This window comes from Sarcophilus harrisii, chromosome 2 (assembly GCF_902635505.1).
Source record: "Sarcophilus harrisii chromosome 2, mSarHar1.11, whole genome shotgun sequence".
Lineage (NCBI taxonomy): Eukaryota > Metazoa > Chordata > Mammalia > Dasyuromorphia > Dasyuridae > Sarcophilus > Sarcophilus harrisii.
This window is the reverse complement of record NC_045427.1, coordinates 331,743,559-331,760,250: the sequence shown is the minus strand read 5'-3', so window position 1 is coordinate 331,760,250 and position 16,692 is coordinate 331,743,559. Positions and strand designations below refer to the sequence as shown.

Genomic DNA, 16,692 nt, shown 5'->3' with positions numbered 1-16,692 from the left:
TTTACCTTGCTTTATTCCAGAGGATAAAATTAGGGCCAAAAAATAAAAACTGAAGATAGAAAAATTTCTTAATAAATTTTGCTATGCAGCTTAGGAGTATTAGAAGGAGCTATGAATAAGATTATATAATCTCTGATCTATCTTCCACTCCAAGATTCTGTAATTAAGTAGGAAAATCAGTGTGAACAAATAAGCAGAAGCTGAAAAGCAAAAGAGAGGTTTTAAGGAATCTCAATTCCTTAGTATAAGTAAGTTTAACTTGAGGGGTGAAAGATAATTGGAAAAAAGATTCAATCTATAGAAAGCCTTGAATACCAAACCAAATATTCAGATATAACATAAGAGATGTATTAAGAAATACTAAAAATTATCAAGGGCAGCTAAGTGGCATAGTGAATAAAGTGCCAGGCCTGGAAGAATCATCTTCCTGAATTCAAATCTGATCTCAGAAACTTACCAGTTATATGATCCTGGACAAGTTACTTAACCCTGTTTGCCTCAGTTTCCTCATCTGGAAAAAAAAAAAAACTGCAGAAAGAAATGGCAAACCACTTCAGTATGTTTGCTCAAAAAATCCCAAATGGAGTCATGAAGAGTTGGACTCAAATGAAAAATAGCTGGCAATAAAAACCAATAGCTATATGCAAAATGTTTCAGAAATAATAATCTGGGATTGGTCAGAGACAGAAACACAAATCTATTCAGTAAGAACTATTCAAAAATAATTAGGGTCTAAGTCTCCTAATTGAAGTTTTAGTATAGATAGCTGAACAAATGAATGAAAAAGATTTTATCAAATAATATTTACTATATGCCAAGCACTGGAGAAACAAAAAGAAAAAAATCAAAACAACACTTGATCTTACATTCTAGTTAGAGAAGACAATTCATAAAAGAAAGTTCAGATGATTCAGAGCCTACATAAATAATTGTTCTTTCTTACCATAAACGTGTATTGTACTTGATTAAACAAAAACAAAAAAAAAAAAAAAAAAAAAAGCCCACAGTACAAAATAAACTGTTTAATTAGAAAACACCCTAAAGACAGTATTTTACTTCCAACAGATTTTTTCCAAGCTGATAAACATATTTATAGTGGTTGTTTTGTTTGTATGATCTGTTAGGGGAAAAGTTGGGAAAAAAGGAGGATTTAGATCTGTGATTTCACTGGCATAAAGAGCTCTTAAAGAGAGAATTTCCTATAAATACAAGATTCAAGAAAAACATAAGATAAAAGGAAAGAGAAATCATAAGGAATTCAATAAGGTTAAATTTTTTACAATCCTACATGGAAAGATGATACTTATAACTTCTAAAAATTTTATTATGATTAGGACAATTACAAGGAGTATACATAGAGAGAGAGCACAGTAGTAAGATGAATATTATGGTTTAGCTAAAAAAATTAAATTAAATAAAGGGGTAAGAGGAATGCACTAGGAGAAGTGGGGAAAGAGAAGTAGAATAGATAAATTATCTCACATAAAAGAAGCACAAAAGAGTTACTACAGTGGAGAAGGAGATGAGAAAGGTTGGGGAGAACCTTATTCTCATCAGAACTGGCTCAAAGAGGAAATAACACACTCAATTGGGTAAAGAATTTATCTTATCCTACAGGAAAGTAGGGGGAAAAAGAGATGAGAAAAGGTGGGGGAGGGGAAAGGAGAGTAGATTGGGGAAGTGGTAGTTGGTAACAAAAAACTTTTAAGGAGAAACTGTAAAAGGAAAAAAAGGTGGGGAAGGGAAACAAGATGGAGGAAAACAATAATTGTAATAACTAAAAAAAATTTTGAATCAAGCTTCTCTGATAAAGGCTTCATCTAACAAATATGGAGAGAAATGAGTGAAATTTATAAAATTAAGAGTCATTATGGTCAAAGGATATGAATAGGCAGTTTTCAGATGAAGTAATCAAAACTATCTAAAATTACATGAAAAAATGCTCTACTGATTAGAGAAATAGCAAATTCAAACAATTGTGAGGTATGAGGTTGGCTAATATGACAGAAAAGGAAAGTGATAAATGTTGGAAAGAATATGGGAAAATTGAGATTCAAATGCATTGTTTGTAGAGTTATGAACCGATTCAGCCATTCTGGAGAACAATTTGGAACTGTACACAAAGACTATATAAAACTGTGCATATTCTTTGACCCAGGATTAGTTCTATATCCAAAAGAGATGTAATTTTTTTAAAAAGAAAAATAAAAAGGACACACACAAACACACAATATTTATAGTTCTTTTTGTGGAGACAAAGAATTGAAAATAGAAGGGATGCCCAGCAATTGGGAATGGCTGAGTGAAATGTGAGATATATTGTGATGGAATATTATTATATTACAAGAAATGATGAGCAGAATGTCTCAGAAATACCTGGAAAGGACTGATGCAAAATGAAACAAGTTCAATCAGGAAAACATTGTACAATTAATAACAATATTATGTGATTATCAACCATGGCTTAACTATTCTTAGCAAATATGATAATCTAAGAAAATTCCAAAGGACTTAATGAAAAATACTATCAACCTCCCAAGGAAAAAATTAGAGTATGAATGCAGATGGAAGCATATTTTTTAAAACTTAATTTTTCTTTTTTTTTGTCTGTTTTCTTTACAACATGATTAATGTGGAGGCAGGTTTTGCATGACTGCACATGTATAGCCTAGTTCAAACTGCTTGACTTCTCAGAGAGCAGTAAGAAAGAGGGAAAAAAAGAATTTAAAAGACAAAACAAAAAAAAATTAAAAATTATTTTACATAAAACTGAAAAACACTAAAATACTAAAAAACAAAGAATAAAGGTAAAAATCATGTTCATTTCATATTGTTTGATGTTAAAAATTATTTTTTATTTATAATTGGATTACAATGAAATACTAAGAAACAACAAAAAAATGTAAAAGAAAAAGGTAAAAATCATGTTCAGTTCAGTATAATGTTTAAGTAAGCAGAGAAAAGTATAATTTATTTGGGAACTATTCTTCTAAAAATGAATAAGATTATATTCCAACACTTAAAAGATTAACTTTAAATTGTGCAGAAAATTCAACTAACCAAAATGGCTCTTTCCCTTAACAACTCTGAGTAGTATATGAGCAAAACTACAAGACACTTTCCACAAAAATAATGTAAGATCTAACCAAATGGAAAAATATTAAGTGCTCTTGGATAGGTCAAGCGAATATAATAAAGATAACACTACTACCTAAACTAATCTATTTATTTAGTGCTATACCAATCAGACTCCCAAAAAACAATTTTAATGATCTAGAAAAAATAACAATAAAATTGATCTGGAAGAAGAAAAGATTAAGACTTTCAAGGGAACTAATGAAAAAAATAAATCAAATTTAAGTGGCCTAGCTGTACCAGATCTAAAACTATATTATAAAGGAGCAGTCAACAAAACCATTTGATATTGGCTAAGAAATAGATTAGTTGATCAGTGGAATAGGATCAGTGGAACAGGACAAAATAGTCAATAACTTGAATAATCTAGTGCTTGACAAACCCAAAGATCCTAACTTTGGGATAAGAATTCATTATTTGGCAAAAACTTCTGGGATAACTGGAAATTAGTATGGCAAAAACTAATCACTGACCCACACTTAACATCGTACACCAAGATAAGGTCAAGATGGGTTCATGATCTAGGCATAAAGAATGAGATTACAAATAAATTAGAACATGGGATAGTTGACCTCTCAGACCTGTGGAAGAGGAAGGAATTTGTGACCAAAGAAGAACTAGAGATCATTAGTGATCACAAAATAGAAAATTTTGATTATATCAAATTAAAAAGGTTTTGTACAAACAAAACTAATGCAGACAAGATTAGAAGGAAAGCAATAAACTGGGAAAATATTTTTACAGTCAAAGGTTCTGATAAAGGCCTCATTTCCAAAATATATAGAGAACTGATTCCAATTTACAAGAAATCAAGCCATTCTCCAATTGATAAATGGTCAAAGGATATGAAGAGATAATTTTCAGATGAAGAAATAGAAACTATTTCTAGCCATATGAAAAGATGCTCTAAATCATTATTAATCAGAGAAATGAGAATTAAGACAACTCTGAGATATATACCTGTCAGATTGGCTAGGATGACAGGAAAAGATAATGCTGAATGTTAGAGGGGATGTGGGAAAACTGGGACACTGATGAATGCAATTTGGAACTATGTTCAAAAAGTTATCAAACTGTATATACTTTTTGATCCAGCAGTGTTACTACTGGGCTTATATCCCCAAGAGATCTTAAAGAATGGAAAGGGACCTGTATGTGCAAAACTGTGGCAACCCTCTTCATAGAAAGAAACTGAATGGATGCCTATCAAATGGAGAATGACTGAGTAAGTTGTGGTATATGAATGTTATGGAATATCATTGTTCTGTAAGAAATGACCAACAGGATGATTTCAGAAAAGCCTGGAGAGACTTACATGAACTGATGCTGATTGAAATGAGAAGGTCGAGGAGGAGATAATTATATACTTCAACAACAATACTATATGATGATCAATTCTGATGGACATGGCTCTCTTCAACAATGAGATGAACCAAATCAGTTCCATTTGTTCAATAATGAAGATAACCAACTACATCCAGCGAAAGAACTATGGGAAATAAGTATAAACACCAAGGTAGTATTTCTACTCCCTCTGTTTTTATCTACTTGCATTTTTTATTTCCTTCTCAGGTTATTTTTACCTTATTTCTAAGTCCAATTTTTCTTGTGCAGCAAAATAACTGCATGGATATCTATACATATATTGTATTTAACATATACTTTAACATATTTAACATGTAGTGGTCTAACTTCCCCATCTAGGGGAAGGGGTAGGGGGAAGGAGGGGAAAAACTGGAACAGAAGGTTTTGCAAGGGTCAATGCTGAAAAATTACCTATGCATATATCTTGTAAATAAAAAGCTATTAAAAAAAAAAAAAAAGAACTCTGAGTAGTCAAACTGTAAGTTTTGTAGTTTTACAAACCAGATAGATATAAAGAAAATGAAACTACTTGTAAAAAGCTAATATGACCAAAAGTAATAGATTTCTAATGGGAGCAGTTTCAAACCTTCATTTATTTTTAACTCTCTGCAGTCTCTGAGATTGTAGATTATTTTCTTCACTTTGATATGATCTTTTCTTTTGGTTTTCATGCCACTATTCTTTCTTGATTCTCCTTTTACCTTTATGACCCTCCTCAGTTTCCTTTGCTAGATCCTCATTCAAGTCACATATTGCTAATCATGGGTGTCCCTCACAAAGATCTATTTGGATTCATTTCTCTTCTCTCATTATGCTACTTCATTTGGTGATCTCTCACTTTTCATGGATTTAATTATCATTTCTATGCAGATAATATTCAGATCTAGCTATATACTGTCAAGGTATAATATATAGCTTCTCAGTCACCCAGGTTCATAACCTAATGTCATCCTTAATGTCTCAAGTCTTTCTCATTTTCCAAACAGTTGCCAAATCCTGTTGTGTTTACCCTCATGTAACATCTCTCCTATACTCCTTTCTCCTCCTCCAACACAGTCATGAAGCTGGTCCAGACCTTTATCACTTCACTCCTGGATTAATATAACCTGATTGGTTTCCTTGACTCAAGCCTCTCCCCACTATAGTTCATTCTATATTCATCTGTCAAAGTATCTTCCTAAAGCACAGATTTGACCATGTCATCCTTCCATTCAACAAATTCTAATAGTGGAAAGTTGAAAAATTCAAGATAGCAGAGCCTAGATCCCCAGTAAATTTCAGTTTTTTCTTCTATAGAATTCTCATCAGGAAAGTCAAGAAAAAGTCAGTGAGACATTTCTCTAGCCCAGAGCACACTAGGAAGAAAAAACTGATCTCTGAACACTATGGACTATATGACAACCCTGTTGCCCATTTGCAATTTCAGGGCACAGAGGAACAATCATGAGCAAGGACTTTAGCAATTTAGTGAACAAGAACAAGTTCCTGAAAGTACAATTGTGTGGCCTCTCTTTGAATCAGAAAACAAAGGAAAAGTTGAAAAAAATCTTCTAATAGAAACTCAAAAATAAAAACGCCTAGGAATATAATAGGCAAAATTCAAAGTTTCCAAGTCAAGGAAAAAATATTGCAGGAAGACAGAAAGAATTCAAATACCAAGGAGTCACAAGTCAGGATTACACAAGATTTAGTAGTTACCACTTCTACAGGAGCACAACTGACAGGCATAGTGGATAGAATAATTCCTGTAGTTAGGAAGATCCATCTCCCTAACTGGCCTCAGTGAAAAAGAAAAATGAGACTTGTCTGAGAAGATCACTGTGAATGCAAAGGGAATTCACCAGTCAACTTAGTTTGTAAGAAGAAATGTACAGAAGATGGAAACAAAGCCACATAATAAATGATAAACATAAAATTAAAAAGTGTCAGGAAAGCTAAAGCTCAGAATGATCTGAAGCTGATGAGGGTAGCTAACAACAAAGAAAAGAAATTTTTAGATATATTGGGAGGAAAAAAGGAAAGAAGGAATATGGCCTTTTTCTAGAGAGAGAAGACATTCCTTCTTTCATTTTTTGTTTTATCTATAAAGGAGAATAATTTTTTCAACAGAAATGACAAAATAGAAATGGACCTCTAGAGAGTTGATTACCAAAGTAATCAGTAAGAGAGTACCTAACTTTTCTCAATAGTCACATGGTCCACAAGTAAATCACTAGGTCCTGAAACAAATGGAAGACGTCATTGCTAAGTACCTCACAACTTGATATGAAAGATCATGGAAAACAGAAAAGTTACCATAAGATTGGAGAAGGGCAAATGTCTACATTTTCAAAAAAGGAAAAGAGCAGTCTATAAACTACTGGTCAGTGAGAGTTTGACTTCAATTCCTGGAGAAATTGTAGAAAAAGTCATTAAAGGGATGGTTGGTGAACATCAAGAAAGGGAAGTGGTGATTAAAAAGAGCACTTTTAACTTCATCTATTCATATCAGTCATATCAGACTAATCTTCATATCTTTTTTTTTTTATAATAGTATTAAGGTGATTAGCAAAGCCCAGCACTGAGATCAGATGTGCACAGCACTCATGAAGGAACAACATTTCCTATATTATTTATAATTGGTTTGATTGGCACTAAAACATTATTTAAAAATCTGGTGACAAGGGTAATTTGGGCAAGTTAACTAGAAACAATTCCACATGCATATTTCTGTCCTAATAAAACTAATCTCTCACTGAGACAAATAATAAAGGAGAACACTATGGAAAGCATTGTCACTATGGGAGAGAATCCAAAGGTCCAGGAAATAATGGTGTTTACCAACTTAGACTCAGAAAAAATCAGTATATCTAGGAACCAAAAGATGGTTAAAGTATAACTAGGAATTGCCCTAAATGTCTATGTATATGGTTTCAAGTCAGAGGAATCAAACAATCCATAGAATTAACAGAGATGACATAAGTAAACTAACAAAATTCACTGACATTTAACCTTGTATAATATTTACATTTTCATAATTGGCATCACGTAATGTAATCAATAATTAACACAACTATAAAAAACTTACTCAAATATTAAATGTCAAATGTAGTAACATATAAAGGTCAATAAGTCAGACACATGTCTGGAGACTATGTTGACCTAAAGAAAAGTATATGATCAGGATATAGTATAAACAAAGCCTGAAGGAGCCTGAGAGAAGTGGGAACATCACTTCTATTAGTTCCTCTCTCAAACTACCTCACAACTCCTGTCTTCCTTTGATGCCCGACCCTATTCCTCCTGCTCAACCCCCTGGATACTCTGCAGAGGCTGGAGCCCTGCAATAGTAGATGAGAGGAATATTGCAGATGATTTACCTGGATTTTAATAAAGCTTTAAACAAATTACCTAATTTTTTCTCATAGAGAAAATGGAGAGAAATGGATTAAATGATATTATAGTTAGATGATTTGAGAAATGATTGGATGGCAAGACTCAAAAGAGTAGATATTAATGGCTTAATATCACCTTGGCAGGAGGTCTCTAGTGAAATAACCCAAAGAGTAGTACTTAACTCTGCGCTACTTAAATTTTTATTGGTGACTTAGATAAAGGCATAGATGGTATATCAAATGTGCAAATAGCACAAAACTGCAAGGGATAGCTAAGTGAATGATAGAGTAAGGATCCAAAAGAATCCTGACAAATAAGAGTATTAGGCTGAATCTAGAAGATGAAAAGGATCTGGGGGTTTGGAGATGAGTAAGCTCAATATGAATCAGAAATATGATGTGGCATCAGAAACCTGATGCAATTTTGGGTGTCAGAGAGGAGGTACAGCTTCTAGGAAAATAAACTCACTGAATTCTATCTTCATCAGACCTAATTCTGAAATACTGTGTTCAGTTTTGGTTGCTACAGTTTTTAAAAGATAAACTTGTGTCCAGAAATGGATAAATGATGGTAAAAAGCCTCGAGTTCCTGACACAAAGAAATCTTAAAGAAAATGTTTAACATTAAAAGAGTATGTTTAAGCCTAAAGAAGAAAAAAAAGATTACGATAGGGGAGGGGGGAAAGAAAAGAGATACTTGATAAATATGTTCAAGTATCTGAAGGATTATCATGTGAAAGTAGACTACTTGTTCCATTTGGCCCCAGAGGGCAAAACCAGGAACAACTGTCAGAAATCAAAAAGAAGTCAATTTAGATTTGATTTTAGGAGCAAATTTCCAATGATTACATAAGTCTAAGAGTTACCTCTTAAATAGATCCCTTCCTTAGGTCTTTAGGCAGAGGCTAGATGAGTATTTGTTAAGTATGTTACTTAACAAAGTAACAGAGCAGGAATTACTTCACATATGGACAATAACATTGCTGAGGTCCCTCTCAATTTTCAAATTCTATGATTCTGATTCCTTCCCTTCTCCAGCAAATTACAAATTCAATCATCTTCCTTCTTCCTCTAATCTTCAACCTCTTCCTACTTACTGTTTGCTTCTAAATTTGTCTAAGCTTCTCCACCTTAAAAAATACTTTTTAAGCCCAACTTTTCTTTCTCTGACAAATGCCTAGAAAAAGTTGTCTACTTGTCATTGTTTCCATCTTCTCTCCTCTTACTCAGTTCATCTCACTTTGTCTTCCAACCTCATAACTCAATTGAAATTTTTTATACAAAGCTACCAATGGGGCTATTGCATTTTTTTTATTGTAATCCTATCATCATACTTTGCACAAAGTTGCCTTAATTAATGCCTGTTGATTATTGCTGTTTTAACTATTTAGACAATGTTTTTCACTATTTTCCGTATCTCTAATGTCTTCAATAATAATGACAAGCCATTCAACAAATTTTTTTCATTTATTAAAAGAAATTAAATGTAATTTTTGAAAGACCAGAAGAATAGTTATAACAGCTATATGAAGTAGAGAGAGTGTATAGGAGGGGATAAGTAGCTATATATAGTACCAAGGCACTGTGCTAAACACTTTTTAATTAATATTATTTCATTTCATATAAAATCCGTGTTTTTTTCATCTGCTTTTATTCAAGGAAAAAAGAAGTGAATTTGGTTATCACCAAAGTGGAAGAAAATGTCCAATAAGAACCTTAATGTTTAGCTCATTTCTACATCATTTCAAAAGTGATTTACATTGATGACACATAAATTACCAAAGGTAGAAAAAAAGTAAACAACAACCTAGATGATTTTAGAATTCCTCAAACCAGCCAGTTTACGAACGTTTATGGCCTCATCTCTGGGCTTGAAAGTAAAAGGGTCGGTACCCTAAACATCTAGATAGCATTTCTATGGAATGAGCATTTTTGAAAAAATTAATAAACATTAACTGGTGGTCTGATTTGGAAGGGGAGGTGAGAAAGAAAGAGCAGGGCCGAAGAAAGTGTGCCCTCAGACCCAGAGGCATTCACCAAAGGAGGCATAGCCGGGTCCGATCGACTGCCGGAAGGGGAGAGCAAACAAAACGAGGCCTGGTGGGGTGGAGGATTCTGCCAGGCTACTAGGGCAAGAACGTGCTCAGAGGCAGCAGAGGATGGAAAAGGCGCTCGCCTCCCCCTCGTTTCTCCACGACAGCTCCAGGCCCGGGAACAGTGGGGCCCCGTGACCCGGGTAGAGGGACGGAAGCTGCTGCTTCCGCCGCCGCCGCCGCCGCCGCCGCCTCTTCCTTCCCTTTGCAATCCCGCAAAGGGCGGAGGGAAGCTGGGACTGGAGCGCAAAGCGCCGGGCACAGGCCCGGGAATGAGTCTCCGCCCCTTCCCTTTTCTCTTCCCCCACTTTCCGGGACTCAGACAAGGAGGCCCGGACTGGCGGCGGGCGACCTGACCACCAACCTGAGCTGTCCCCATCCTCTGAGACCGACGAGCTCTCAGTGTCCTCGTCTTCCGATGTGCTTCCCTCGTTCTCGGCGTAGTCCACCTCCATCTCATCGTGATGGTTCGTCTCTTTCTTGTCCCCACGGGAATGGACAGGCATTTTCCAATCGCCCCCAATGCTTCCTGCTCTTCCTTGAAGGCCACGATCCCTTCCGTGAGCCGGCGCGGCTATGACCACAACCAAGCCCGAAGCGGCCCGGCTTGTCCCAGAATTGTCTTCTCCCTTTCTGCAACTCACAGCCCAATCCGCCGGTCCCGCGATGGAAGCCCTGCCATTGGAGAACCTCTTCCATGAAGCCTAGAGAGGCGGGGCCTGGTTGCACGTTGAAGGCTCGAAGAGGCGTTGCCTTTCGGGAGTTGTAGTCTCCGTGAAGGAAACCCGAGCTGACTGCACTTCATAGCCCCGTCTCTGGTTGTTTGGCCTAACTGGAATTGAAGTGCCCCAAAAAGCCCCAGTCACATGCATTCAAATCTCACTTATACATAGAAGCGCATATTTCATGCACCAGGTAAACTGTTTCCATTTTCCCACCAAACCACTTGCCTGAGAATTTTGTAACATGAGAATAAAGTCACCAGAATTTGCCCTGTGAGTACCTAACCCCCAAGTTAGGTTATGTCAAGCAGAAATTGAGAATTGCTACTTTACTCTATGCACCTTGGTTCAGAACATTATTAATAGTAATGAATTCACTGACTGCTAGAACAAGGAGACCTTAGAAACTTATCTAGTGCTACCCCTAATTAATGTAGAAACAAGAAAAATGAAGACTCAGAGAATTTAATTTGACAAAAATCATTCAGCAAATTGGAAAGAGTATTGGACTTGGAGTTAGGACATGGATTTGAGAGTGGTTCTCCCCCTTTGTTCTGTCTTTGGATAAGTCTTTAATAAAGTTCTGTGTGGTCCAGAACAAATGACTCAACAATCTTGCCCACAGTTTCTTCAAGTGTAAAAGGAAAGGCTCTAAGTGATGGCTACCAGTTTTGATCAAATGCCTTAGAGGAAGGCATGTTCCACTATATTGCATTTCTACTGAGGTAGTAAATTTGTATTATACTTTCTAACTTAATTTATGATTTGCACTTTTAGTACTATACAACATATAGAATTATGGAAATAATTGTATTTAAAACTTTGATTCTGTTCTCTGAGCCAAAGAAACAAAAAGTAGGGAGAAAGATTAAGCCTGAGAGGAATATGGAAAAAAGCACAGACACAGGCAATACAAAATTTATGTTCCTGAAGCAGAATCTAAAAGAAAAAAAGAAAAACAACTAGAATTTAAGGGGTGGGGTGCCCATCAATTGGAGAATGCCTAAACAAATTGTGAAAGATTAAAAAAATACTAATATTAGTCTAATATATTCTAATTGTGAAAGAATAAAAATACTATTAGTCTAATGTGCAATATTATTGCACATTATGGAATGAGGAAAAAAGATTCTAAAGGATCCTGACATGAAATGATAATGATGAACCAAAAGAACAAGTTGTTGACAACAACATTGTAAAGAAAAACAATTTTGAAAAACTTAAGAACTCATCAATACAATGACCAATCATATCTTTAGAGGCCATAAGATGAAACATGATATTCAGTTCCTGACACAGAAGACTCAAGGTTCAGAAACAGACATGCATTTTTTGACATGATCATTGTGTGGATTTGTTTTTGTTTAAGTGTTCTTATTTGTTACATGGGTGGTGATTGTTTCTCTTGCTACTGTTTCTGTTTTTTAAATTGAGGGAACAGATAGAGAAGGGAGAGGAAGCTAGCAAAAGTAATGCCAAAAAGAGAGAAAAAGGCATAGAAACATTTTTAAATACAAGGACATTCAGAAGCAACAACTGAAACAGGATAATTTTTTAAATGATTTGTGGAAAATATATGTATACATAAATATTTTTTAAAGCAAGGGGAATGAAAAAGTCACTATTTCACACACAATACTTTTTGTCTTCTGTGTACATGAAAATTATCTTTGTTGTTTAAGTTCCAAATAAAAAATTAATCAGGGGAAATTGATATTGATTAAACAACAGAGAAGTCAATTAGGAGAAAGAATAGGTACATAACATCCAGGAACAAATGAACCTAGTAGCCTAGTGTTTGGTAAACCATAAAATCAGGGCCAAGGACTATATTTGACAAAAACTGCTGGCAAATTTGGAATGTAGTTTGGAATTATATGTAGACTTAACATCTCATTCCATATAACCAAGATAAGTTCCAAATGGAATATGATAGATATATTTTTTTGAAAAACCATTATAAACATATTGTAGTAGTAATGAAAGATGTACCTTTTAAGGAACACAGATAGGGGAGAAAGAGTTCATGATCAGACACGAAATAGAGAAGATCATAGAAGATAAAATGGATAATTTTCATTATATAAAATGTAAAAACATTTTCAAACAAAAGTAATTGCAGTTATATTTAAAAGGGAAACTTAATTGGGATGGGAATCTTTGCAGCCAGTTTCTCTGATAAAGAATGGTCTCATAGCAAGATATATAAAGATATATATGAACATGGTCAAAGCATATGAACAATTTTTCAAAAAATCCAAGCTCCCACCAATCATATGGTGGAAACAAAGCTTCAACTACTAATAAAGAAATACAAACTAAAGCAAATCTGAGATATTTCCCCCAAAAGTTAACTGCTAACTCATTAAATTCTGCTGCATAACTTGGCTATTACTTAACCTCCCCCCACCTATGGATCCCTCTCTTGTTTTCTTCCCCCAACCTTTGCTTTCCCATCAACCTATCCTTTCCCCCTTATTTCTTCATATATTTTGGAGGGTGCTACACCCTTCATGGTATATATGTAGTGTTACCTATTGAATCCATTCCTGATGTGAGTAGGTGTTTAGAACTATGAGCCCTCCTCCTTCCTCTAATGCCTTTGTGTCTATTCTTCCTCTGCATTTCATTTGTGTAACATGATTAATATTTTTGTCTTTATTCTGCCAATCTTTCTTTTGAGCTTACTCCATTGTTGATGTAAATCTTAAACATAAAGTATACATTTCCCAGATAAAAAGAACAATTTGTCCATGGACAGTTTGTCCATGTTGAGTACCTTAAAACTGCTCTTCTATCAAGTTTGGGTTTGATAGGAAATTCTAGAAAGCTGCAAATTCATTGAATGTCCATTTTTTCTCATTCAAAATTATAATTTGCAAGATATATTTTTGGTGGCAGACCTAATTCTTTTGATTGTCTGTAGATATGATTCCAAGACCTGTGGTCTTTGATCGTAACTGCAAATAAGTCTTGTACAATTCTAATCATAGCTCCAGCATATTTGAATTGTTTTTTCTTGTTTCTTGCAAAATTTTCTCTTTGATCTGGAGTTTTTGAAATTTAGCAATAATATTTCTGTGTGTTTCCCACAAAGGATCTCTTTGAGGTGATGATAGGTGGATTTTTTTTCTATTTCTACTTTCCCTTCATGCTCTATCACTGCAGGACAATTTTCTAGGATTATTTCATGCATTATCATGTCAAGGTTTTTTGGTTTTTGGTTTTTGTTTTTTTGGTCACAACTTTCTGAGTTTAATTATTCTTATATTTTTTCTTCTTGATCTGTTTTCCAAATCTGTTGTTTTTCTTATGTTTCACATTCTATTCAATTTTCTCTTTATAATGTTTTGTTAATTGTTGGTCTCTCATAGCTTCACTGGTTTCCCCTTGCCCAATTCTAATGTTCAAAAAGTTAGTTTCATCTTTTCTAATTGGTTAACTTTTTTCATAATCTTGTTTTTCTTAGATGGTTTTAATTTTTTTCTTTAGTTTTTCTTTAATGTCTTTCATTTGATTTTTGAATTCTTTTTTGAGTACTTCTATAAATTCTCTCTGGGCAGGGAGTCATTTCACATTACTCTTCAGGGTAGAAGCTTTTCTTACTAAAGTGTCCTTCTCTGAAGATGAATCCTAGTCTTCCCTGTTCACATAATATATTTCAATGGTGGGGTTCTTCTTTGCTGGTTCATTTTTTTTTTTTAATTAAGAGGTATTAGTAATAGTATTAATTACTAAAAAATGAGTAATTTTTGTGTTGAGTTTGAGATGGTACCTCAAGCTTTCCTTCTGACCAGGAACCCGAAACCAAGAGCTCCATCCTCCTGCAAGTGCCCATAGCCAGCAATGTTCCAGCCCCACTGGAGGCTTTTAATGTTCCCTTTTAATGTTGTGACCCAGTTTCTCTAATGGTCCTATTTAGTTATTCTGCCTTAGGTTATAACCATTCCCTCTTTAATGTTTGAAATAAAGGTTTTATAGACATTCCTTAATGTTTGACAAGATAAAGGTTTATCCATTTTAGATGTCATTAGAATATCAGTAACCTCCCTCTATTAGGTTATCCCCACCTAGGTACCTCCATTATGTCATTGCTCTTGTTATTCCATAAAAAGCTTGCTGCCCCGATACTCAGGGCTAGACTCTTTGAGATGCTAGTCTCGTCTAGCCCTGGAATCAACATGGATCCTTTGGTCCCAGTATTTCTCTCCATTTGATAAACTATTGAATCGGTCTTTAATCTCTTGTCTTGCTCAGTTTCTTTGGCATTACATTTTGGAGGCCCCAGCAAGATAATTAGAAAATGAGCAGGATTAGAGATAAGACTTTTGGGTCTCTGCCTTGGGCAGGGTGGCTGCAAATCTGAATTCTTGGCCTGTAGAGGCCGGGCCCTGCTGGATTTTTTTCCAGAGCTTCCAGGAAAGAGAACAGTTTCCAGCCACAATAGCCTGATGGTAGACAACCCCATTTTGGCCACAGGAGAGTAAGTTTGTCTGGGTATCTTTTGGGGTACCATCTGGTTATGTCTTAAGACTTGTTTTGTTTGATTGGTTGGCATGCTAGCATTTGGATTTTGGATTCCCAGAATTATAGATTCTGGGTGTAGGGTCTTCTAGACACAGGGGACCCTGCCTGGGTGTCTTTTAAAGACACATTGTGTGGCTAACCAGACATGGTTGTCACTGTTGCGGCATCCTTGAGATGCCATTGATTCTTTATGAATGGCTAACTGGACACAGTGGTTGCTACTGGAGTGTTGAGAAATATGGAATTCTGGACAAGGTAGAGACTTTTTCTTTCCTTATCTTGTGATGGACACTGCAGTCATCAAGACTGTATTCGTTGTTTGGAGCTCTTGGGAGCTCTGGCACAATTCTTTAGGAATTGCTGCAGCTCTATCTCTAAAATGAGATATGAGGGAGGCTGCAAAGATTTGGAAAACTAAGTTTATACCTCTCCACAATCTAGACACTCCGCTGCCTCAAAAAAAAAATCTCTTCCTGGAGCAGATACTTGGCTTGAGGAAACTCTTTCTGTCCAAATTCTTTTCCAGAGACAAAGGCCCATCCTTTGCATCTCAATGCATTTCTATGAGAGGTCCTCCCCCACCCTCACTCTGGAGTGGGGAGTGTATACATTTGAAAATGGGACTTGGTTTCCCTGCTTTGGTCATCCTGTGTTAGAGCAATGCGTGCCCCTCCCACTTTTGCATGCTCAAGGGGCTATCTACAAAGACTGGGGATTTTAAAACGCCATTTGGTTTGGTTTTAATGTTAGTGTCCTACTGAATATTGTAATTGTACAGTCTAAATGTGATCAGTGTTCTGTATGGCTTGTATGTTATTAGACAGTTTAGTTGTGCTCTGTGTTCTATGTGATTTTTGTCTGTAGTTGTGCTCTGTGTTCTGTGTGACTTTTGTCTGTGTTAAATTGTAATTTGTTTGTTTTGTTCATTTAAGAGCTCTGTTAAATTTAAGAACGATGATCAAATTTGGGAATTAGTTATTTTAATACTGAACTCCAGCTGAAGAAAACGTTTGATTAGGAATTTAAAGATGATTTTAAATTTGGGAAATGAATTGGTTATCCTTAAGTATAAGATCTTAAAGGAACAATAGCTTGTTAAAGAAGTTCTGTTAACTTGCCTGAAAGAGGTCATGTGTCTCTAATTTTACCTAAAGTGTGTAACAAGTACTTTTCTGAAAGCTTCATCTCTGGCCAAGCTGAGGCTTAGGAGAAGTCCATTGGGAATAATGGCCACATGGGGCCAGAAGGAGAGAAAGAAACTATGTTGTTTTATTATTTGAAATGAGATAGAAATGGATTATATGCTTTAAATCCAGCTGTGCTGGACATGTAGGTTTTATGGGATTCACCCACCCACCCATTGATTTCTGTTACTTTACATGTTGGGTGGGGTAGGGATCTTTTGTAAAGATTTAAACTCGCCCCCCACTGCTGCTACTTCAGCTATAGGAGCATTTATTTATCCTGGAGTGAATT

At 35.3% G+C, this 16,692-nt stretch overlaps 1 protein-coding gene across 5 annotated transcripts in view; it reads right to left on the bottom strand.

Annotated features, from left to right (window-relative positions):
- The window catches only part of BRMS1L (BRMS1 like transcriptional repressor), a 122,872-nt gene that overhangs the window by 84,558 nt on the left and 21,622 nt on the right, over window positions 1-16,692 (bottom strand). The window contains exon 1 of one of the 5 annotated variants that reach the window (XM_031952875.1): window positions 10,332-10,771. The exons of 2 other annotated variants lie outside the window; for them this stretch is intronic. Coding sequence is in view for 2 of the 3 variants with exons in the window: in XM_031952873.1 (XP_031808733.1) it covers window positions 10,332-10,473 (142 nt within the window). In the remaining variant the exon portion in view is untranslated. Of the gene's footprint in view, window positions 1-10,331; window positions 10,772-16,692 lie in introns of those variants that run through there. 2 more of the 5 variants (XM_031952873.1, XM_031952874.1) reach the window with 2 other exon arrangements.